Source organism: Mesitornis unicolor, unplaced genomic scaffold, assembly GCF_000695765.1.
Source record: "Mesitornis unicolor isolate BGI_N332 unplaced genomic scaffold, ASM69576v1 scaffold3243, whole genome shotgun sequence".
Lineage (NCBI taxonomy): Eukaryota > Metazoa > Chordata > Aves > Mesitornithiformes > Mesitornithidae > Mesitornis > Mesitornis unicolor.
The window spans coordinates 59180-82801 of record NW_010175247.1 but is presented as its reverse complement, the minus strand read 5'-3'; the positions used below and the strand labels follow the sequence as shown (position 1 = coordinate 82801).

Genomic DNA, 23622 nt, shown 5'->3' with positions numbered 1-23622 from the left:
TGCATGTGAAAAAGTGTGGAGGAAAAAAAAAAAGGAGAAGTAAATCTCTCTTTTTATCTTGTTCATTAGTAGTTATGCCTGTTTGTCTTGATGACAGCTTTTCAGAACAAACACCTTTAAGCAGAAGTCAAGCTAGTGGTTTTATGTTTAGAAAGATGGATGGTTCAGCAAGTTGCAAGGAATATTACTTTAACATTTTGAGGGTTTTTTTAGTTATGGTTAAAAATTATGTTTTACTGTAAGTAATTTTATGTTTTACTTTAAAATACTTGTATTTTAACAGTGAACAGAGTATCTGCCAAGCACGAGCTGCTGTAATGGTCTACGATGATGCCAATAAGAAATGGGTACCAGCTGGTGGATCAACTGGATTCAGCAGAGTTCATATATATCATCACACAGGCAACAACACATTCAGAGTAGTAGGCAGGAAGATTCAGGATCATCAGGTAAGTGAATCCCTGCAGATTTGGAATAGCAATCTTAAAGCTGGTTTTGTGATTGTTTTTAATATTAAGAAATAGGTCTTCAGTAAAATTATGGGTACTGTAAATAATAAATGTTTTTATTTTTAACTAAGCACTTTACCTATGTCCAAGGTAATAGTCATTGTGTGCTTTTTACTGTTCCTTCCCACAGACAGACATAAAGGCTAGTGGTGTACATAGAAGTCATCTGATTCTATTTAAGGCAAAGTGTCAACCTAAGAGCTTTTCTTCTTCCCTATTCTCTGCTCTTAGCTGCAGTCTATATAGGTACCAATAATTCTCTGGTACCTCTTCCTGTATTATGGGAAGTTGGATGGATGATTTCTCATTTCATCAGATCATTAAAAGAAAATGTTCTGACATTTGGTAAAGATGGTCATCTGTCACTCTGAGGGGTTAAGAGGGGAGCAACAAGGATTACATCTTAATTTCCTTCATGAAGAAGTTATTAGATCTTGATTCAATGGCAGACTTAGCACTCTGCCTTGAAATATGCTCTGCCTTGTGATACTTGAGGTGAGGTTAAATACCTAATCTTTTTGTTTGAGGAAAGCTGCTGTATCTGTTTTCCTCTCTCCCAACATTTAGTAACATTCTTTTGGTCTTGGGCATTTATCACACACCTGAAGCACAGTCTGATAATCTCCTGTGTGATTTGTCATTAAACACTTACTCCAAGAATAAATGATCTCTCTGCATTCATCTGAGAATAAACCTGTCATTTTTTTTCCTCCCACTATTTAGTGGAAGAGGATGAGAGGCTGTAGTTACCCAAGATCCTTTTAGTGGGTGGCTTGTAATAAATGATTGTCCTGCTAGTTAGAATTCATCACCCTTTGTGTGAGCCATAACAGTCTTGCAAAATGATACCTTGTCATGCCTAGTAGAAGTCCACATAAACTGCATGGCAAGCTAAGGGTTGCAGCAGCCACAGTGAAAAGATGATAACTTGGCTAGAAAATGGGATTCTACCAAGTATTCCGTGAAGTTAATGGAAAACTGAGTTTCTGAAATTCAAAAGCAAATTCACATCAAGTACTTTGCCACTAAAAGTAAGAACTGTTGGTACTAATATATTGCTGTTATGAAACATCACTTCATAATTTGAAATGAGAATGCTTCAGCTACAAAAGTTGATACAAAATATCTCATTAGTGCCCTTGTGTATTCTCATCACTGATTTCATGTGGCATTGGAATTAAAATGAAAATGGTTACGTGCTTCAGTATTTTGATCTTGTGGATTATGGCACTGGAATTAACCCACATGGTTAGGGAATAAAATCTATCTGAAGCATTCACTTGTGATGAAATAGCAAATTTAAACATAAGTTGTTTTATTTGGTTTTGGTTTTTTTTATCATTATAGGTGGTAATAAATTGTGCCATTCCGAAAGGGCTGAAGTACAATCAGGCTACACAGACCTTCCACCAGTGGCGTGATGCTAGGCAGGTGTATGGTCTGAATTTTGGCAGCAAAGAAGATGCCAATGTCTTCGCAAGTGCCATGATGCATGCCTTAGAAGTATTAAATTCACAGGAAGCTGGTAAGAGTCTCTTAACTCTTTTTTAAAGATTGTTCAAATACAGAGATGGAAAAAATTCAAATGTTTATGCATGAAGTCAGTAAGACTTGTTTCTAGTCATGATGCAGCCTCTAGCAATTGTAATTATTTGGGTGTTTCGTTGCCTAATTGCTACTGCTTAATAGTGATTCTCAACTTGACTGCCATCTGTGTAAATGCAATTCCTAACAAGTAAACCTGTTTTCATGTTACCTATTACATATAGAAACATGCTGACTGGAAGGTTTTTTTTAGGAAACAAAACTGAAATACCTGACCAACAAATGTGTAGCTCTTAATCAGGGTACTTTTCAGGATTTCTAGATACATCCAGTGTTCTTAATGCATATTGGTATTTTTTCCTTCTCACAGAGTACTGGTTTATTGTGAAAATATTAGGGTTTTTTTCCTCCAAAATTTGGAATTCAAGTAATCTTTTTGTTTTGCAGTTCTCACCATACAGAGTTTTTTAGTTTGGAGACCTTTCATTCAGGGGTAACTTTCAGATGAACACATATAATTTAGACAACAGACGGATCATTTAGTTTGTTTGCATAACAGGATGTCATGGAGGGTTTAAAACATGGGGGGAAAGCTTAGTGGCTTTCAGTCTTCAGGTGGTGTCTGTAATATATTCTGTATAGGCTCTGCAGCAAATTGATCAGTGTAATACTGGAGGAGGTTTTTTGTCTTTTTTTTTTTTTTTAAAGACTTCAGGAGACTTTTGTGTTCTTGTAACCAAATCAAATTCTTTTGTCCTCACTGAAGTGTAAAGATTGCCCATGTAACAAGAGATTGTACTTCTCTGCCGGTTTTCTTTCTCTTGTGTCAGTGAGAGGCTGTAGATAACCATACTGGGGCTGTCTCAACTAAAGCAAAAAAGGGCGACTTTATCAAGTTGCTTTCCATTCGGATAGTTGCTTCAAGACTTGCCTTTTGAAATGAAGCGATCTAGATCAAGGATAATACATTCTGCAGTGCTTATGCTGTTGTGTATGCGTATGTACACATATATATGTTTTCATAATTTAACTCCTCCTAACACTAAAGCCGAGCTACTAGAGAGGCTAACATGACATAGGCAGGCATGACAATGCTCCTTTTTTAATTGGTCAGTGCGTTTATGTTTTGATTTCATGGATTATTGCAATTTGTCTTATGACAAATTTCTCTTGCTGCTTTGTGCAAAGTATATATGGGCTAACAACTACATTATTATGTTCTTCAATAGTAGAAATTATGTTGAACTAGAATGCCACTTCAGTTTGTTAATACTTGGATAAAATTAAAATAATTTTTAGTAGTTTCTTTACATGTAACTTCAGTAATACAAAATGTCATCCTAACAGTAGCCTAGAATCAGTGTAATTACACAGGAGCAAACAACTAAATGAAAATAGCTCTTTCCTGTTGCATCACTTCAGTAATTTCTTAAATGGTGAGCAGAGGAGGAAAGCTGAGCTTTGCAATGAGTCTGAAAATCACTGTACTTAGAATTTAGTCTTCTGCTCATCCCAAATCGCGAGTCCTTCCAAATCATTATTGCTAGTGGTCTCTTCATTGATCTCTAAAGTGGCCCTTCGGTGTGAGTTTGCTTCATTCAGTTTAATACCAGTTAATCCCTGATGACTGGGGTATTGGTTTGTTTTCAGGTGGATTTTTGTGTGGTGCTTGAAGTGAGAGTTGAGTATGACTGTAACATCATATCCTGATTGCTGGCTGCAGTGCTGTAGTCTACCTCATTTGTAATGTAGGTCTGACAAGAGCATGAATTATGTTGCATGATTCTATGTGATAGTGACTGGTTGTAAGTTTTCTGAGTTATAAAGTAGTCTCTTTGTTTCTTTTTTCTGTGATTTGACTTGGTAGCAGTAGGTGCATGTCAAAATGCATCCATTATCTACATCTTAAACTAATGGTGGACACCATTGATGCAGGAGGAGGTAACGCTACTTCTGTAAATTCTTTCAGCCAATGACTGTGGCTGTTTAAAATGAGCTGTGACTTACCTGTTTCACAGACATATATACAGGTGCTCTAGCTTCCATCAAGATGAAATTAAAACAAAGCTTAGAGTTACCAGTGGCACTTCAGCAGATGAGTGGTTTTGCACTGCTGCTTGTAAAAAAATTCATAATATGTATATTGAATTGCTTTGTAAGCCTGTTACAATTTCCAGATGGTGTTTAAAGATAAATGTTCATAATATATCTGTGTTAGAATACTGTCAACAACTGATAGTAAGTTTTGTTAATAGGGAGATTTGTCAGTGTATGATCTACATATTACTTAATTTTTCTGACCCGTGTGAGTGTAAGAAGTAAAACAGATCATATCTTTCTGCGCGTTTCAATGACGGAAATAGGTTACTAAGTAGCTTGCAGTTTAGAAAAATAACTAATTGGACTCCTTGTTCAAAGTTTAATGCAATTTTTTTTTCTTTACAGTTGGTATAATTTGCTAAAAGTACAGGTAGCAATGTATCCTCGGTGTTAAATGTTTTTGCATTTGTGGTTTGTTGGGTGTTTTTTGTTTTTTATTTTGTTTTGTTTTTCCCCTTCCCCTGGCATGTCTGATATAACCGAATATTTACATAGGTCTCTGCCTCTGAGGCTCTAATATTAGCTCTTCATTTTAGGAAATGAGTTGCATTCTCCCCCTACCCCACCCCCCTTTAAATAAACAGATTAGCCTTCTTTGGGAAGTTGTTGGGGCATATATGTTATGAAAGGAAATTGTGCTAATACATGAGTATCAGTACATTATATATTGATAGTTTTGTTTCTTCCAGTTTATCTGCTAGACTTTTAAAAATTTCTAATGGATGCAGTCCTGGTTGGTATACTGACAATGTCTTCTTCAGGTACAGATTTTTATAGGGGTAACTTGTCTCTAATAATTTATGTAAATTGCTGTTTTTTGTAGTATATGCAAAAACAGCATATAGAATCTCCAACTCAAGTAAAATAAATCCTATAAAGAAAACTTCCCTTTTATTCTACAATTGCTTACAATTAAAGTTTGGTTCTCGCAGTATCCTTATTTTCTGCTGTGTTATTATTGCTGTGTATATCTTGGTTATTTTAAGTTTTATTTTATTCATAAAAGGCAAGCAGTTTTAATGTTAGCTGCGCATACTGCTCAGAAACTCATAAAACTGTAGATGAATTTTCAACTTTATGCAGGGGTTCACAGAAACATAAAGGACTTCTGAGGAGTATTAAAGATTATTTTGTGGACATTCTTTTGGTTTGCAAGTCAGCTGTTACTTATGTCTCACTTGCTCTTTTAAAGATAAATAAAATCATACAGTCTGATTCTCTTGCATGTATTTGAAAAATGTCATTGATCTTTGCTTGCAGTTGGCACCCTCAGCTGTTGTACTGCTGCAGAATTTGGGGTTGGTTGATTTAGGATCTCCCTCTAGTGGATCTGCAGAAGCAGAGGCGAAGGCACTGGGTGTGTGTACCATGGGGCACCCAGGACCTGGCTTTCTGTGTTGTTCTGAGTTCAGAGTGAAAGTGTCTGAAGTTGGAGTAAAGGCTTTATTGCAACTGGCAATTTTTTTCTAAAAAGCCACTATGGGTTTATCTCAGACTGATGGCTGCCTTGTCAGTGAAATTGTCTGAAATAAAACTGTCTCTAAATTTTTTTTCTCCCCTAATTTAGTGTGCTGATCACATCATCATCCTAATTTCTCTTATGCTTCAACTCTGCTTATTTAAATCAATGTAAAAGACAAAGTGGTTTCACTCTGTTCTAGTTTGAATGATTGTCTTAGCTAGTAGTTCCTCAACCAAGACTATTTTCCTGCTGGCTAGTCGAGCACATTGTAGGCCACCTGCAAATGCAGAAGAGAGAAAATTGCTTTGTCTCCTGGAGTTTTAAGGTAGACTACTAATACTACAAGTTCCTGCCCCATACTGTTTACAGGATGTATTAAATACGAACCAATATTTTTCTGTCACTCATTTGGGAAAATTTTGAAAGATATACTCATTTTATTAAAGAATTGTCTGAGGTGCCAAATGTGGGTCATCAGTTGAAGAGGTAAAGAGGATTTCTGGCTTTAAGGCTGTGTGCGGTGTGTTGAGATATTCAGTAATTGTTCTTAATTGTCTAGAGTAAAGATGGCTGCGTTCTGTGAAGGTTTTTGCATTGCATTACAGAGAGCATTTTCATATCTGCACTAGGTAGAGCTCAGTGTTGCAATCAAAGTGACTCCGGAGTGAAAGAAAAGCCTCAATGAAGGGAAATTAGATGGCTGATAAAATTCTCAGATGTGGGAGAAAGTGGATTATTCCTTTGAAGGATTAAGGGCAAGTAAGGGAAGTGTGCGTTGGGAGATGAGAGGAACAAAGGGGTGTCTTACTCAGTTCTGCTGAAAAAAGTACCTTTTGATTCAGGTGGGCTTGGTGGTGTTTTGTGTGGCATCTGTTTTCAGTCTCGGCACAGCCTTGCTATGAGAATAAGAAACTAAGTATGAGGTATGTATGTATCTCTGTGTGTGTGTGTGTGTGTGTGTAATTTGCATTTGAGGAAGTACTTTGAGTTATTCATTGCAGAAGATGAAAGTGGCAAAAGAGGAACTGAAGGATGTCATACATACTGGTTATAAAGACAAGGATACGAATGGCTTCAGTGAAGCTGTTCTAACATTGCCTTGGATGACATTTTAATTTGTAGGAAAATGAGGACGAGCGAAAAGAAACAGTTTTTTGTTTCCAGGGTCTCTTTATTTTGTTAGTCTAAACTTGAGGAAAAAAACCCCAGACATCAGGTTAAAGTTATTTGAAGTTATTAGTAACTCTAGAAGTTTGGTGTCCCAGTTCTTAAATAATCAGATCTTTATGGGGAAAAGGTGCATGCTTGTTCTACAGCTGTATACTGATGTGCGGTCTTTTCTCTTACAGCAAAGACAGGTCATTAAATCCTTGCTGATAGGGGAATGCACTTACTTGTATCATAGATTGAATAATTTATTATCTTTGGGAAATGCAAACTGAAGCAAAAACTTGGGTTGCCTAATTGGAATATGTGTAAAGACTCTAGGAGACCGAGATGAGAAATGCATATGCGGAGCTGGGGGAGGGGGGAGGAACAGATCTCAGATGCTTCTCCTCATGCTGTTTTGGTTCCTATCATGCTAAAACTTGTCTTGAGAGAAAAATTATTCTACTGCAATGAAGTAATTATGTTATAGCTGTATGCTTGGTAAGCCTCTGGAGCAGGCTGTCAGCACTCTCTGTCAGAATGGGAGTAACATGATGTGGTATTATTACCTATGTAGTCAGAAATTGAATAGTAACTATTTTTGCTAGTAAGGTTGGTTTTTTTCCCTTCTAATGGGATTGATTAAATATTTTTTTGTAGTTAGTAGACTTTTAGAATGGCCAATGTTGATTTATATGCAGAAATACTGACCTAAAGGAAGTTTTATCTGCTTATTGGTCAAAATACTTTGGTTCCATTTTAACTGCACATAAGATTATTGAAAGCATCATTAGTCTTAGTTGAGGTATTTGGAAGTGAAGGGAGGGTTGTTGCTAAGTTTGCGGAATTATACTCACTTTTAAGGGTTACCTGTGTGGTATTTCTGATTTGTGTCATTCTTCAGGATTAGTATTGTATCAGGTGAAAGAGAGTTTAATTAAATTTTGGTAGTTGGTTTTTACTGCATGGCAAACATACATAGAAGTATATTAATTTTGTGGATAAAGTTTTGTTTAATAAACGTTGGGGAATGTTAGTATATTTTTCTCCTGAGAGTTCATATTGTTGCCTTAAAAATACTACCAGTAGACTTTGTAGCTGTATTAAATCTGCAGCCTTTGGGGAACAGGCTGTTGTCAAAAAATCATGATCATAACTGTAGAAATACAGCTTTGTTAGGCTCATTTCTGTAGTATTATATGCAAATAGTGACAGTCGTCATCTATAACATTGCTATTTAAAGACATTTTGACAGAACTAGAAAAAAAAAATGTAATAAATATCCTGCAGTAGGTTTATCTTTCAATACTTGCTTTTTTAAGATTGTGATATTGTAGTTTCATGCAGAGAGGGAAGCTGCAAACCTGCCTGAGATCATCCAGCGTGTTCCTTCTGAACCAAGCCTAGCAGCCAGGTTATCAGCACTCTGTTTCCAGGGCTCTGCTGACATTGATAGGAGGCTTATTTCTACTTAAATTCGTACATATTGTCATGAATATTTTAATTCTTGTCCCCTCTTATTACCTTGATCAGGTAAAAGTCCTTGTGAAGTGAAATGGAAAGCATATGCTTTCAGTATGGAAAACACAACATAGCTACTGCTCTGCTAAAATAAATCAGAGAGAGTAAATTAACTCAACTGAAGGTACGTACAAAATGGTACCTGTGCATGAGGAAGTAGGTATGTGAAGGAATGAGAAGTCTTAGCTGGAAGATGGTTTGCCCAAATAGAAGTACTAGAGAATAGTTTCGTGACTTGCTAATGCCTTAATTTTTGACCATCATAGTCTTGCTTGTACATCCATGATACAAATCCAGGTTTAGAGGTGTGGTGCCATTTTCCTTCTTGCTAGTTAGCAAGTCTCCCCAAACTTGCTTTGTAATGTCCTAGAGCAGGACAGGCTCTGAATGGGAGGAGAAACATCTAGTGACAAGTGAAAGAGGTTACTTCACCGTAACAATTTTATTATTACTTCCTAGATCTCTGCTTTCCATTAGTTCAGAAAACTTTTAAGCATTTAGTAAAACTTTTTTTTTAAAAAAGTTTTTATATTCTACAACAGAAATCCATTGTTGTGGTTTTAAACTCTTGCCTGGGGTGTGTTCTTTGCCTTAGTAGGTGTACTGACTCTCCTTAATGAAATTTTTTTCCGAAGATTATAATTAATCAGTACACTTATCTTTACAGCATATGCCTATATAAATTAACCTGCAATCAGCATTTAATCTATTCTTTCTTTGAAAAGTCAGTGTCCTGGTTTACTGGGACAGAACATGAGAGTCACATCTCTGTTCAGGGACACTGCAGTTCTGTAAGGACTACAAAACTTGATTTCATGGGAACAAAGCGATAAGACTTTGTTATAGGTTTCAGCTAATACTGATATGTGAAGCTCGGTGTCTTAAATGGTCTTGAGGTAAACAGGTGTAGAGGCCGGGGGAAGAAGCAACTTGGGGGAGTTGACCCCAAGCTGACCCATTAGTATTAATCCATACCATAAAGGTCATGTTCACTATAAATTGGGGAGTTTGCTGGGGACGACCCCCTTCCTTCTTCCATGCCTGTCATCTCACAAGGGACGTGTCTACCATCCTACCCAAGATGTATTCCCTCAAAATATTGGCTGAGTATATAACTCTGTGTGCTTTATATTAATACTGTTATTAATATTAGTTATTATTTTCTTCAATGTATTTTTATTTAAAACCGCAGATTTCCTTTCCTTTTCTTGACTCCTCTCCCTGGGTGGGGAGGGGTCGTCAGATGATGGAACAACTGTATAAACCATGACGTCAGTCAGTCATATTATGATTTGAATATCAGACTGTGTAATTGGGATGTTGCTTAGTTTTGGCACTAACATGCTGAGTAACGAAAGAGTAGAAATTCGTAATTAGTGAGTTGTTTATATAAACTGTTTCTCTGGGGGAAGAATTGAGATCTTCACCTCAGACTAAAATTCTCATGTGTGACATAGTTGACCAGCTTTTTCTAAAGGTACTAGGTTTTTTAAAGATTACATTTTGCTTTTTATGCTGTACTCGGAACAGTACGGTAATTGCAGGAGTGGGGTTTTTGCATTTTTTCTGGCTTTCTTGAACCGTTGGGTTCAAGGAACAAAAACACTTCACCTATCCTTACATTACTAGCTCCCAAGCAAGCCTGTCCAGCCAAATGAAATTACACACTGTAGCTCATTGTAAAACCTGTAGTACATGTATTTTTCCAATCTTGAACAGTAGATACTTAGGGCTTTTTAGGGCTCTTACCTCATAAGAATGTGATGTCTTTAATGTTAGCCAGATGCTATGTCAACACTGCTAGCATAAGGCAGGTGACATTAAAAGAAGCAGGGTGGAGGGTTTGGTGTGAACCTCCAAAGCAGACAATGTAACTGAAAGACTGAAGGAACTGATGAACCCAAATACATCGTGGGAGGAAGAAACCATGTGTTTCCATCTCCAGCTTGCTAATTACACTTCCAGGATTGTGCAACTGGAATTAATTCAGCTCCTGAATGGAGAAACAGATGTAAGAAGTCTATTGGAGGTGAAAATGAAGTTAAGGAGTTTGATAAACTACAATTGTGGTTGTGGTTTGAAAAGGTGATGTAGGGGATGCTTAATTTGCTTCGAGCAGCCCTCAGCAGTCTTATGCCATTCTCTGAGCTATACCAGCATAGATGTCTGTGTGGTTGCGTTAAGGACCAGAACTGGTCCTGGGTGAGAACACTTCTTGCAGGCCTTTTTCTTTTGGATTTTTATTGCATTGGATTTCCAGTCAGTGTCTCAGTCTCTACACAGTTGCCTGAACTGTCATAGAGGAAGGGGTGATGCAAAGGCAAGAATAAGCTGAAAACCAGAAAGCATTGAAACTGGAGTGGCTGCTGAACAAATTAGCATGAAATTATATCCTCTGTCTGTCGGAGTGCACCATGAACTGCACCATCTGTGCTTTCTTCAGAAAAATAAATATGTTAGGCTTTCCTTAAAACTCCCAGTTTTTTGTCTCCTACTTGGCTTGTACTGGTCTTTGGAGATAAAATGATGCTGTAGAAGGGTCAGACTTTTTTCCAGGCAGTATCTGTGAGTATTTCTCTTGGGTCTTCTTGTTTCTGAAGTACCTCAAAGGGTTTAAAAGCCTCTGAGAGAGCTTTTTATTAGCTAGCTCCCGCTTATTTATCTGTTATCCCATCTGTCCCACTGTCCAGACAGTTGTATTTTAGCAATGAGGTGATGGTCTTGGCTTGCTGTAACAAATTAATTTTATAGGATAAAACATACTTTTCTAGCTGGTATGTACCAGTAACTTGACAGGATTTGTCAGAGAACGGACCAGGTCACTTGGTGGCTGAACTTTTTCTTTCTTGAAAGACTTTAGTATACTCAGGTTGCATTTCCTTATGGCAAAAATGTATATGAAATAGTAGAACGACTGTGTTAATTTTTAGCAGGTGATTGTGTTTGGTTCTTTTGCATGTATAGCCGTGAAAGCAGCACGTACCCTGACCAACCTGCTCTAGGAAGTTACGCTAGCTTGGCTTGCTGATGGCTGAGTTCTGCAGAATTCACAGAGCATGATTTTCTGACAGAGTGCACTAAAACAAAGTTCGAGACTATGAGAACAAGTTTCCTGATAGCTAGGCTGGTTTGAATAGCCAGTGCAAGTGCAGCTAGATGGTTGGTCTCCAGTGATGCTAGCAAAATAAAGCAGGGTTTTAGCAAACAGGAAGGACAAGCAGGAAGGACACTGGCAGCAGGATTGCAGAGTGGCAGTCCAAACTCAGCAACTGCAGTGTGATAATACCTTCTTCAAAAAGACTGTTAAATACTGTTGAAGATTAAATGGATGGAAGGCTGAGGTTTTCCTTTCTACTGTATTTTCAGTACAAAGTAGATCTGGTTGGTAAATGGCCGTAGCGTGACTGTTTCTGTTTTTGTTCTTTGTTGTTCATTTTGAGGTCAATGTGTATCATGCTGAAAAATAGCAGATCTGAGTGTATTAGATGTGGCAAGCAGTGGTGGTATTCAGCACCTTTAAGCAGCAACACAGCTGCTGCCGGATTGCGTCTGGTTCTAAAAGGCCATGAAAGGCTGCGGCATGGTGCAGACAGCAAACAGCCCAGCTGCCTGGGAGTGGCGCTCGTGGTTTAATGGGCATAAAAGCCATCCACCTGTCACACAGAGGAAAGAGGACGTGTGACTTCAGAAGTTTTAAAACAGAAAAGTTTTCCAGATGAGCAATATGGCAAATGTTTCGACTTACTGATAACTTAATTATTGATTATCATTGCTGTTAAATCTTTTGCATTAGAAATAATACAGATTGAGTATCTGTTGGAGATACTCCAGGCCAAAATGGGACGTCCAGTGCAGCATCATGTACTTAGGTATGAGAACTTAATGCTTGCTGAAAAGAATAAATAAGGAAGACATAACCTCTGTAGTAAACTTCCTGCTTTTCTTTTCTAGAAGTAAACTTCTTGCGCTACATTTTTACTGTAGGGTAGAGGAGCTAGTGTACACTTCTATAATTTTCAGGTTTCATTGTCTCTATGACCACAGTGGAAACAATACAATTCTGGTTTGAGTAAATTAATCTTTCAGTATAGCCTTTAAACAGGGCACTTGTTTGCTGAGTCTGAGGCAGAGCCTGTCCTTGATGTCCCAGCATATCACACATGGTCTATTCATGTTTTTGGATGACTTTCACAAGTTCAGATGGCAAACAACTTTTACGTTTTGATATTTGAGATGGGAGTGATCTCATTACAACTCTATCACTCTAACTAGTTGAGTGGAGTCTCAGCAAGAAATTACTGTTTCGCTTTGGGTCCTTTTCAGAACTTGATACATTTTAATTGTTTTTAATTCTACTTGCTTATAAATTCCATAATCTTAAGTGTATCTGTAGTCTAAATAATTTCCTGGTTTACTGCCGGTTTTTACAGAAACAGTACATTCATGATCTACTGTATTTGGTTCCACGCGCCTTCATCCTTCACTTCTGTTAATTGTTTTTAAATAATTTTGTGCTGTAAATACATTTGTGAGGCATATGGAAAAGCCTCTGTTTTAGAAGACAGATCTAGCATATAGAGTTATTTGAAAGATATATTATTCAGAATTGCCCATCAGTAAAAGTTAAAGATGAAATTACATGTCCTTATCTTTTGCATTTCTTCTGCTTGGCACAATTCACAGTTTGTACATTTGCTATATGCCTCTGTCCTTTGGGACACAATGCTTACCTTTCCATAAAAGATCCAAGTTGATGAGCAAAAATCTGAGCAGATTTTGGTGTGACCTGTAGAAACATACTTTATCTTTCCTTTTCTTAATATGGTGATAAGCTTATGATGGTTTTTTCTCCTGTTGTTTTTTTTTTCATTTCCAGTATTCTATTTAGGTGAGTGTTTTAATTTTTGAGCCTTTTTCTGTTCCTCCAAGAGTACTTGTCCATTGTTTTAAGAAAAATCTCAGACTTAGAGTACTTTTCAAAGTTTTTGTTAAGTCCCATCTAATATAAAATTTATTTTGCATTTCTGTGAAGCCTTTTCATCCACATGAAATAAATCCATTCTGCAAATATGTAAGGTAACATTTGCTGCAGTTTTTATTTGCTGTTTATGTTGTTGAGCTTGTTTGGCTTAAAAGCAGAAGTGAATAGTTCCTATATTGTCATGTGCTGGCTGGCCTTTTTCCTTGATTCTGTGTTTTGTTTTTTTTCATAGTAAGAGTTCAAATCATTAATTTATGGTCTGTCTTTGTTTAGGTCCTACATTGCCTCGACAGAATTCACAGCTTCCCTCTCAAGTACAAAATGGTCCATCACAAGAAGAATTGGAAATCCAGAGGAGGTATGGTATTGTAAGTGAACAGCTGTTCAATTAAAGAATGTAGTAACTCCTCACTAATGATGAAAAATTAAATGTCAAGGCTTTATAATGACTCTCCTGTGTTAGGGCAGCATTTGTATACTTGCAGTTTTCAGTAGTGCAGCTTTCTTGTGTGAAAACTTTTGATTGCAACTAGATCCCTTGTTTGTGATCTCCACCCGTTCAGACAATGCAGTTGGTATTGGCCTGTCATGGAAGAGTTGAAGATCAGATGGGAAGCCTTGGAAGATTTCACTGCTATCATTTTCAATCAGTCTCAGTAATTTTCCAGTGACTGCTGTGTCTTCAGTTTTTGACATACGCTCATGAAGAAAGCAGCACGCAAGGGAGGAAGTTTTAACCTTTTAGAAGTAGAGAATTAAATCATGATGGAGAATGACAATTTTTCTTCCTGAATGTGGGTGCACTAGATCAAAATATTCTATTTGGAAGCTTATGCTTTATGCTGTATTAGTTCTTTGGCAAAGAACACTTCATTTTCTGCTTTTAGTGATAAATTTATGGACCCTCTAGTAGTTTAACTTCAGCTGTATCAATATTGGTTATATCTGTGCTGCCCATGTTCCCCTGACCAGATGGCACTCCTTCAGGCTAAGCCTGTTCCTGTCAATGAGAAGCCACTGTACCCTGTCCTATACTCTGTGGGATATTTTTCAGGCCCAAGCATTTTTAACATAGGGGTTTTTTTCAGTTCCTTTTAATAATTGCTACGTGTCTATCATGTGCCCAGGCTCTGGAGATGAACTTTCTAGCTGCCATATTCCCGCTGCTGTTTTGTGACAATATTGGTTAGTGCTGTAAGTTGAGTGTGTGGGACATGGGTATATGAAGTAGCAAAATCTTCAAGGGTAGTGTTGTCAGGCTGGGCTAGGTGAAAAGAGCAAGACCTTGGGCTGCCAAGCATACTGCCTGTGGTGCAATCCTGTATTGTTTTACCATCAAAATACTCCCAGGAGATTAGCTGTTCCCTTCCAGAAGGGATGCTGGGAGCAATTTGGGTCACATGCAGTACAGATGCACAGGGAACAGGATCCTTGAGTAAATTGGAAGTGGTCCAGATTGATAGTGTAAATGCACTTAATAGCTTTCACTGGTAACTGGAAAAATATTTTAACATGTTGGGTCTAATTGGCACTGAATCTTTTTCCATTTCAAAGTTTTGCATTTAGTTTGTTTATGCAAATGTGAGCAGAATTAGATTGCTAATTTGGGAATAATTCTTATAGATTCGATAAACTAGCTGTACATGTTGATCAAAATTGGTCATACCTGTCTGTCTCTTTTTCTATAGTATAGTCTTAAACCTGAGCAGGGATTGTTTTATCTGAAAGTCTCCTTGTTTAAAAACAAATAGCAAGAAGCTTATTATGAGTCTGTCTGATGTATTTACGTGGAAGTCTGCCGTCATAATAAGTCTTTTATGTCACTTCTTTTGACAGACTTTTTAAAAAGCTTTTTTTCGTTTGATATTTTTTTCTGTTCTACATTAATGGCTTTTAATATTTTTATTTCCCATCTATTCCTTTAGAAGGCTGTATTAATTGAAATTCATAATGCTGAAATACTTTTCAGAGAAGCACTGCAGATAGATGTGTCTTCAGAAAAAAGTGCTGCCCCATATTAAGAGCTCTGCAAGTCACTCTTGAAAATTTGAATGTAAAGGACATGTTATCAGATGGCATTCTTACGGCTTCACTTTATCTGATCAGTGTGCTCTACTAGTTTTCATCTAATATAATATCCTCTGAAGTCTGGTTCTGGTTTTGATTTGTTTTTCTCCTAAAAAGGGATAGAGAACTGGAATGAGAGTTTACTGGTGTTGCTAGCCAGGTTGTCTGCTGTTGTGTCATTAAGCCTAAGAAGAAGAGGTACTTTTGTTAAAACATTTCACAAATGCTTCTTCAGTCTCTTTATATCCATATAGTTATAGTAGTAATACGGTTCAATTAACTCTCAGCTAGGACTTCTCTTTTGTAATAACTGTCCTTTGGCTTTCAGACTGTAGTAACAGTAGTCTTACTGCCATAATGTAGAGTAGTAAATAGATGGGAAGAAAAGGAATAGGTATATGTTATTTTAACGTATCTACAAGTGACATTTCCAGTCTCAGTAAAGGGTAAAGACAGTGTGGGCAGAACTGAGTTCTGTGGGGAGCAGTAAGACTACAGGGAATGTAAGAGAAGGGAATAAATGTTACTGTGTAGGAAGGAACATGGGGCTTGTGATGGATCAGTAGAAAGGCTTTGCTAAGTCTGTTGCATGTGAAATGTGTGTCTGTGGAGTGGAGGTTTTGTTTAAGCTGTGGCTTGATAATAGTTGTCTGTAAGTGCTGGTCTCATATCCATCCAGTTAAGCATACCTGGATTCAGACCAACTCCCATGTTAAGTTCAGAAAAATATTTTTTGAAGTTATTCTAAGCCTGAGGAAAATAAAATCAGCTTACATAAAAATTAAAGTTGAAAAAGGGACCCTGTGGACATCATCTAGTCCAACCCTCTGCTCAAAGCAGGACTTATTTAAATGTTAAGTTATGTGGCTTGTAGCCTCATTTTCCTTGGAAATGCTTTGCCAAAGGAGTGACTGGTGAAGAATGGCACATTAAAGAGTTCTTCAATGGATCTGATGTTTTCCTTTACTTCTATAACTGATGTTCAAGTATCTTGGAGAAATTGGTAACTGAAGAATTACATTAGATCATTGCTAACGAAAGTGTATTATTTTGGTTCAAAGATTTTTCTCTATTTTAGGAAGGATTTAAATGACTTACATTTAGAGTAAAAGTGCTGAAGTAGTAATATTACTTTGTTTATTTTGGTGCAGAGCTTGTTACCTGAATATTTACGTTGTTTACTGCACAGTGATGACAATCTGTGAAGCCATGAGGACCAGATGTGCGATCTAAAGCACTGAGGTTTTTATAAGGCTAAGATTACACCAGAGGTGATCAATGAAATAATTTTGTCTGGTGAATTGATAACTTTGTTACTTTCATTTAAGAAACCTTACATGTGGTGCTTTCCCTGTCAGGGAGTACTTGAAGATGACTCATTTTCCTTAAATTGCACTCATTTAAGCACAGTAATAACAAGATTTGAAATACTCCAGCTTCCATTTTTGATCCTCAAAACTGAAGGGATTTTTTTATCTGGGTTATTTTTCATTTTGTCAGAGTGGTTGTCAGGCAGCATTTTTAAATTCCAATGATTGTCTGATAATGAGCCAACTAGTTGGCATATATATTTGCTAATAACTTCAGAGTTACTTAATGCAAATACCATTTTAAAATAAAAGATTAGTTCATGGCATGCCTCTGTGTGCTACTCGTGCATGTGAACTTACCTTCTATTCCAGCTATGGTAAGTATATTTTCAGGAATACAAGTCACTGAATTGGAATCTATTATGACACTTGGGAATTTAATGAGTTAATGTTTATAAATAACTTCGAAATCATCACTGCTTCATAAGTAAAGAGGCCAAGAACACCAGAAACAGAGAAAGTGTATAGGTTGTAAGCAATAATGAAGGTATACAAGCCACCTGTTGTACTTCAGGGACGTAATGGACCAAAACTTGACCGAATTCTGTCGTAAGTACTTAAAAATGTTAGGATCTCACAAACACAACCATGGAATATTACGGACTTTTAAAAATTGCTGAGTACTTAAAGTTTGCTTACAGTTTTAGTTTATATCGTGAATTGGGATGATACTGTTAAAGAAAACTTTGTGTGTGACTGTGCTAGAAACTAGTAGTGATATGGTGTAGTTTTCCTAACATCTTTTGGGAGGATTCTTATTTTGAGATAGTACAAGTTCAGAGGCTGACAAAGGGTAGCAGTCTTTTTTATTGTTAGACTTAAAGGAATGCTTTTTATTTTACAGATTAAAAGTATTTTTTTCTGAGATTATGCTAATCTTAATTTTAACTATGGTAAAATTATTTATATTTTGCCTCTGTAAATTAATGATTATTACATATATAGTTCCTGAGCTGTTTTAAAAATCTGTGTGGAAATGCTGAAATTAAAAAACCCCCAAACTCTACACCCCACAATTCAGTAGCGATGTAGCTATATTAGTTTAAAAGAAGGAACAGTTGCTTGTTGCTTTCTGTCCCTGGTAGCCTGGTTTCTGTGGGTTTCCCACAGCCCATGACCTTTCCCTAGTTAGTGGCCAGATGTACTGTTTCCAGTGTTCCTTCCAAAGAATCATAGAATACCAGGTTGAAGAGATCACTTTGCTTTTGAAAACTTTGTTTCCCTTTGCTTTTGAAATTGTGCCATTTATCTGACAGCTTATTTTGAGGAAGGTGTATGGATAGGTCAGATTCTAACTGTGCAAACAGTTCTAATCCAAGATAGGGATATGAGTATAGTAGACTTACAGTATTTGGCTTTTTGGTTTAGGGTATGAGTGGTCAGTAGAATACTGTTATATCATTGTATTGTGTGCTGTGCTTGTTGCAAAATGTTCATGAAGTTTGTGTCCCAGAGACATGGTGTAGATGGAATTAAAGGGATTTTTTTAATGCCTTAAGACAAGGGTTTTCCAGCAGATCAGAGTTATATCAGTGTAAACTTTTGAAGTTGAACTTGCTGAGGTAGTTTCATGGGACAGACTGAAGCTGTTTGAATCTTTCCAGCCTCTGCATTGCATGATAGGATGGGAAACAGAACGAGACAAGAAAAAAAACCCATCGGTGGTGTTCATCTCATCCTAAAGACTACCTTCCCCCTGACCCTTGTCCTCAAAGTTTTTGGGAAACAGTTCTGGTATAATAATGACTTTCTTTTTTTTAGTGCCTCTCATTTTCTTTCCATTCACAGTTTCTTCCCATTCACAGTTGACTTTTCCTTAGTTCTGTCAAGTTTAACTTTCAGAGACTTAATAACTGACTTTATGGAGAGGTAATGGGTGCTGTCTGGTTGCAGTACTGAATATCTGTAGATGTTGGGTAACATTGATATGTTTAGCAGACTGAGAAGAACTCTTCCATTAAGCAGTCTTTTGACTACATTGCCAAAATTGCTGCCTTAATTGCTGCAATTGAATATGGATGTTGCTTGAAGGATGGTTCTGACAAGTATCTTAGTTAATTCTTTTTAAAATGTCTCTTTGAAATCTTACCCTTTCTGTAAAATTTTCCATTTTGTGGGCTTTTTTCTGTTTAATGCAAAACATGAAGTTGGGATTAGAAGCTGTTCTACATTTTTCCAGATTTTTAGTTATTGTGATTCCTTTTTATGAAATGATTTCTGTCCTCACCACAGTCACTAGAATACCGCTGAGGGAATTGCCAATGGAAGTAGATTTTTCTACTGTTGATTTTTAATTTTTTGTCTAAAATGGAATGTGCACAGATGATTTCCCCCAGTCTGGCTTCCACCAGATACGTAAACTAACAGAACGCTTGAACTTAATGAGATTAAAAGATCAAGGTGAGGAAAACTAGGCTTGATGAGGTTTGAGTGCATTAATAGATCCCTTTCTCTTTTATCCTATATCTGAGAACCTTTAAGTTTATAGTTGCCTCTTCATGTCTTTGTCGTGGTGGTTGGTTACGAGTTTTTGCTTGACTGGTAAAACCAATTTTTCTCTAATTTTCTTTTTTCCTACTAATGCAGTTTGAGCTTATAACAAAAAAAGCTTGTTGTTAGACCTTAAATCCCTTTTGATCAAGGAAATGAAAGCCTGTTTGTTTGGCCGTGCTAATGTGAAAAGCTTTAGGACCACTTTTGATGAAAAGAATAATTAACCAGATAAAACATAGTGCAGTAAACTGTACCCAGATAATATTTTTCTTTTTCAAAAGCAGAAAGGCTGTTCATGTGGTGTTCACAGAATCAGAATCACAGAATCTCAGGAGCTGGAAGGGACCTCGAAAGATCATCCAGTCCAACCCCCCTGCTAGAGCAGGATCATCTAAACTAGATCACACAGGAACCTACCTTGGGCTTTAGTAAAGCATTTGACAGATACCAAGAGGGAAAATCCTAGTTAAGGTGCAAGAGAGGAGGATTGTTGTGGAAGTGTGAGGAGTGTAGGAACAGGCAGTTCCTTCTGCATCATTGGGATTGGAAATGATCAAATCTTGTTTGGTGTTTTGCTGAACAAAGCAAGTCCTTGCTGCTGATGTGCAAGGAGTATAAAGGAGGATAGAAGTAGCTGGATGATGTTGCAGAATTTTATTATCAAAATAGAATGAGAAATCGTACATAGTTGGTTTCCTGGTTTTAGACACTTTTAGGGATAGGGAAAACCCAACTAACTGCTCATGTTTAGGATTTCTTAATACTAGTGTATGGGGAAAATCAGATTGACAGTGGAAGTATTACATGTAATGGTGATCAATCGGGAAAGTGGCTTGAACACTGGAAATAGCTCTAATGACCTCTAGATTTGCGTGGTGTTTCAAAATCATGACACGTGTAGTCAATTAAATGTCTTTATAATTTTGCATTAAATTAAGTGCAAAGTGTTCTTTGATACAAATTTTAAAAAAAGACATAATTGAAAGAATATCACCTTTCACTACTGTTTAAAGAACCAAAGTTCCACCACTGTTTAAATTGGAATTAATTGTCAGTTCAAGAGCATATACATAAACTCACTTCACAAACCTCTTACCTTTGAGCAGTCAATTTTTGCATCTTCTGAGTGTCTGTTTTTTTTGCTCATTTTATCAAGTTGACTAGTTCTAGTCTGGGTTTCTCTGAAACAAAGTGCACTTTGCTCAAGTAGAAGCTGCCTAGACTGCCTAGCACTTGAAAAAAAATGCTCGTTTAAAAATAAGTAAATAGATCTAACTTGGTAAGGGTTTTAGCATACAGCAAAAGTTCAGTTTAGATGATGTGAAATGACATTCAAGCAACTGAGAGAGCTTAGGCAGATGCCAAGAGGTTAAATATTGATTACTTCTGCTGAGGTGATGTTATTGGTACATCAAGTGTACTTTTTATTCATGAAGACTCTGTCTCAGTGCGGGCTGCCTGTGTTTGATGGAAATTTGCAGTCTGTATTGAGATGATTTAGACTTTATTTTGTCTTTGTAAATGAATTACGAAATTTGGGAGGTGGTGTGTGTTCATTCCATGGTACATAAACATGAGCATGTAGATCTTGAGATACGTATTCAGTAGGTTTATGTTACTATACAGTAGAGTGAGGTCTGTGCTGAATTTTTGAATGAAGAATAAATATTTTATATTAGACATGAAAGTGCAAGTTTAACACTGATGTTTGGTTTTTGTTGTTGGGTACGTTCCTGCAAATTCGAAGGGCTGTAGTAGACGCGCCTCTTCCTTTTCTGAACTTGTGCAGAAGAAGATTAGAGGATTAAGCTGTTAAAACTCAATCTGGCAGCTAAATTGGAAATAATCAATCTTAAAGCACCTCTGTAACAGTGATAAAGTAGGTTGGCTGTATCTAGTTAAATTGATGTCCACAGAGCGCGTGCAGTTACTTGCAGTCACAAGGTAGCTGCTCTTCTGTAGATGACACCGTGCTTCAGGCGGAGCTGAGGTAGTCTGGTGCTGGCGCTTCCAGCTCAGCCACGCGTTTTGTAGCCTGTTTGCAGCCAGCTGCTCTGTTTGTTGCAGTGACTCAGTGCTGGGAGGAGGAGAGCCGTCATGTGAGATGTATTCTAGTAGGCAGCGACTGTTGGATTAGATAATGGTATCTATGCCCACATGCTGGGGCTTTCAGCATTTTAGAATAAAACTCCAAACATTACTGTCTTGTTTATTGCTCCATAGATTGAGTCAAGGCTAGAGAAGCATCCCTGAAAGTGTAGTCATATGGATGCTCCAGAACTTAAATACTATGGACTTTTTCTTGTAGACCTGGTCATTGCAATGCAACTTTTTAAATTTGTAAATGTATTTTAATGGTTAAAGGTATTTTAATATTTATTTAATTGGTAAATGTAAGTTTAATGGCCAGATCACCAACACAGTTTGACCAACTCAATTGGTTTGGGTTGATGAATCCAGGTTTTGATAATTAATTATGGTTGATACTTTAGAACTTTGACATAGTAGCATTATTCATAGATTTCTTGTTTATGTTGTGTTATAAACTTCACACTTGTTAAAAAAAACTAGTGAAGCACAGAATGAAAAATGCATACATGGTTGAATACGTTTGTTATAGTCACATTGGATTTCTTGTACAGTGTGTCTTAATGGTTAACTTCAGAATAGGTGGGACACAAACCTGAAAATCTCCCCTCAAGAGAATCTGTTTTATGGTGTTTGGTTTTTTTCAAATTCAGCGTTATTTTTTTTAGTAATAAAGTGATGGTTTTTGATGTCAATTTTTCAATTTTCAGTGCACTCATCTTACTAGTGAATATTTTCCTCCATCCTTGTTGTTGTCTCTTTAAGCAGACAAAACAGGGATAGTGTTCCTATTGATCTTTCTGAATGATTTGATGCCCTGCTTTGACACCAAGTTATTCAACCAAAAAAGAATGGAATATGAAATTGATGTGTTCATAAATGACTAACAGCTGTCAAATACTGTGCATTATCTGCCTGCAGCTGGCCTTTTCACTCAGTGCAGCAATTACTTCAGTCAAGTCTGTTCCTCAAGATATTTTGTTTTCTGCAGGCTTTGTCTCCGATCTTTGTTTTCTGCTGTGAGTTTTAAGATTAAATACTTCAAACCAGTTTCTGTTCATCTTAGAATGTCTATCAGCTCAGTGCCTGTTGAATTTGGATGCAATACAAAGATGCTTCTGTCTGTGCTGCTCATGGGAATACCTTAGTTTTTAATGTATCTGGCTTTGTGACAAGAGGCCTTTTGGGTTGATGGCTGAATTCTGTTATTAAGGTTGATATATGGTCTTCTCAGTGCAGTTTCTCACCATCTTTTTAGGAAAAAATTAATGGCTTGATCTCATGTCCAGAAGCAAACCAAGCCAGTGTTTGAATCCTGAAGATCTATGTGAATGTACAAAAAGACTTCCACCTGAGGAAACAAGGTGACCTGCCAGAGCAGACAGCATTTGCTTTCACAACCTGTTTCAGCAATGGATTTGCTAAAAGAAGGTTTTTTCTGTTGGTGCCCTTGTCACAACAGCTGGTTTTTTTATATAACAAGAGCTGCTTAATGCTGAGGCATACTTTCTCTGGTGGAAGGACAGTCTTGGTTGTGGAGTCTCCTTTGGAGACATTCAAAACCCACCTGGATGTGTTCTTATGTGATCCTCTCTAGGTGATCCTGCTCTAGCAAGGGGGTTGGACTGCATGATCTTCAGAGACGTCCTTTCCAACCCGTACCATTCTGTGATTCTGTCTTTCCTAAAAATGAGACTTCTTCTCCAGATGACAAAGTTACAGGTTTAAGCATGAAACATGTTATGGAAAAAGACAGGTTCTCTCTGGGTATTAAGTCTACTCTGACGCAGAATATTGTTTTACCGGTAAACATTTGATGTTTCTTAATCTAGTTGAGATTTTTGTTTTCCTTTCAACACATGTGGTAATGGTCATATTTTAAGAAAATTGATTGAAGCTTTTGAATGACTGTGTTGAAGTTCTTAGCAAAGGGACCAGAGGATCACTGTCAGTAATTCACCTCTAGGAGCAGAAACTGTAACAACTTAGCTTTTTTTTTTTTTATTACCCCAAAATACAGATCTAAAGGTACCGAGTAATATTATTTTGGGATAGCTTCCTAGTTGCTGTGTGTGATGATCTGTTGAATGTAGTGATGTTGCTTGCTAGTGATGAAAGGCTTGATAGAATGTGATCTTGGTGTACATGAGGTGTTGGCTCATTTCATGTAACATCAACAGCTGAGATAGTAGCACTGCTTGTTATTCCCCTTTATGCTCTGATTCAGAACAAACTGGGAAGGCTTTGTGTGTACCTAAGTAAATTAACAGCAATTCTGTTTTGGAGTTGTCATGTAGGAGAAATTCTGAATGCCTTCCCCATCACAACATGTGAGGG

General features: G+C 37.1%; 1 protein-coding gene across 6 annotated transcripts in view; it reads left to right on the top strand.

Moving 5' to 3' along the window:
* Positions 1 to 287: 287 nt before the first annotated feature.
* The window catches only part of ENAH (enabled homolog (Drosophila)), a 50613-nt gene continuing 27278 nt past the window's right edge, over positions 288 to 23622 (top strand). For 5 of the 6 annotated variants that reach the window (XM_010181310.1, XM_010181309.1, XM_010181308.1 and 2 more), the window contains exons 1-3: positions 288 to 449; positions 1857 to 2034; positions 13541 to 13625. In XM_010181310.1, coding sequence (XP_010179612.1) covers positions 318 to 449; positions 1857 to 2034; positions 13541 to 13625 — 395 coding nt within the window. In that variant the 5' untranslated portion in view covers positions 288 to 317. Of the gene's footprint in view, positions 450 to 1856; positions 2035 to 13162; positions 13175 to 13540; positions 13626 to 23622 lie in introns of all 6 variants that reach the window. The other variant, XM_010181306.1, reaches the window with a different exon arrangement.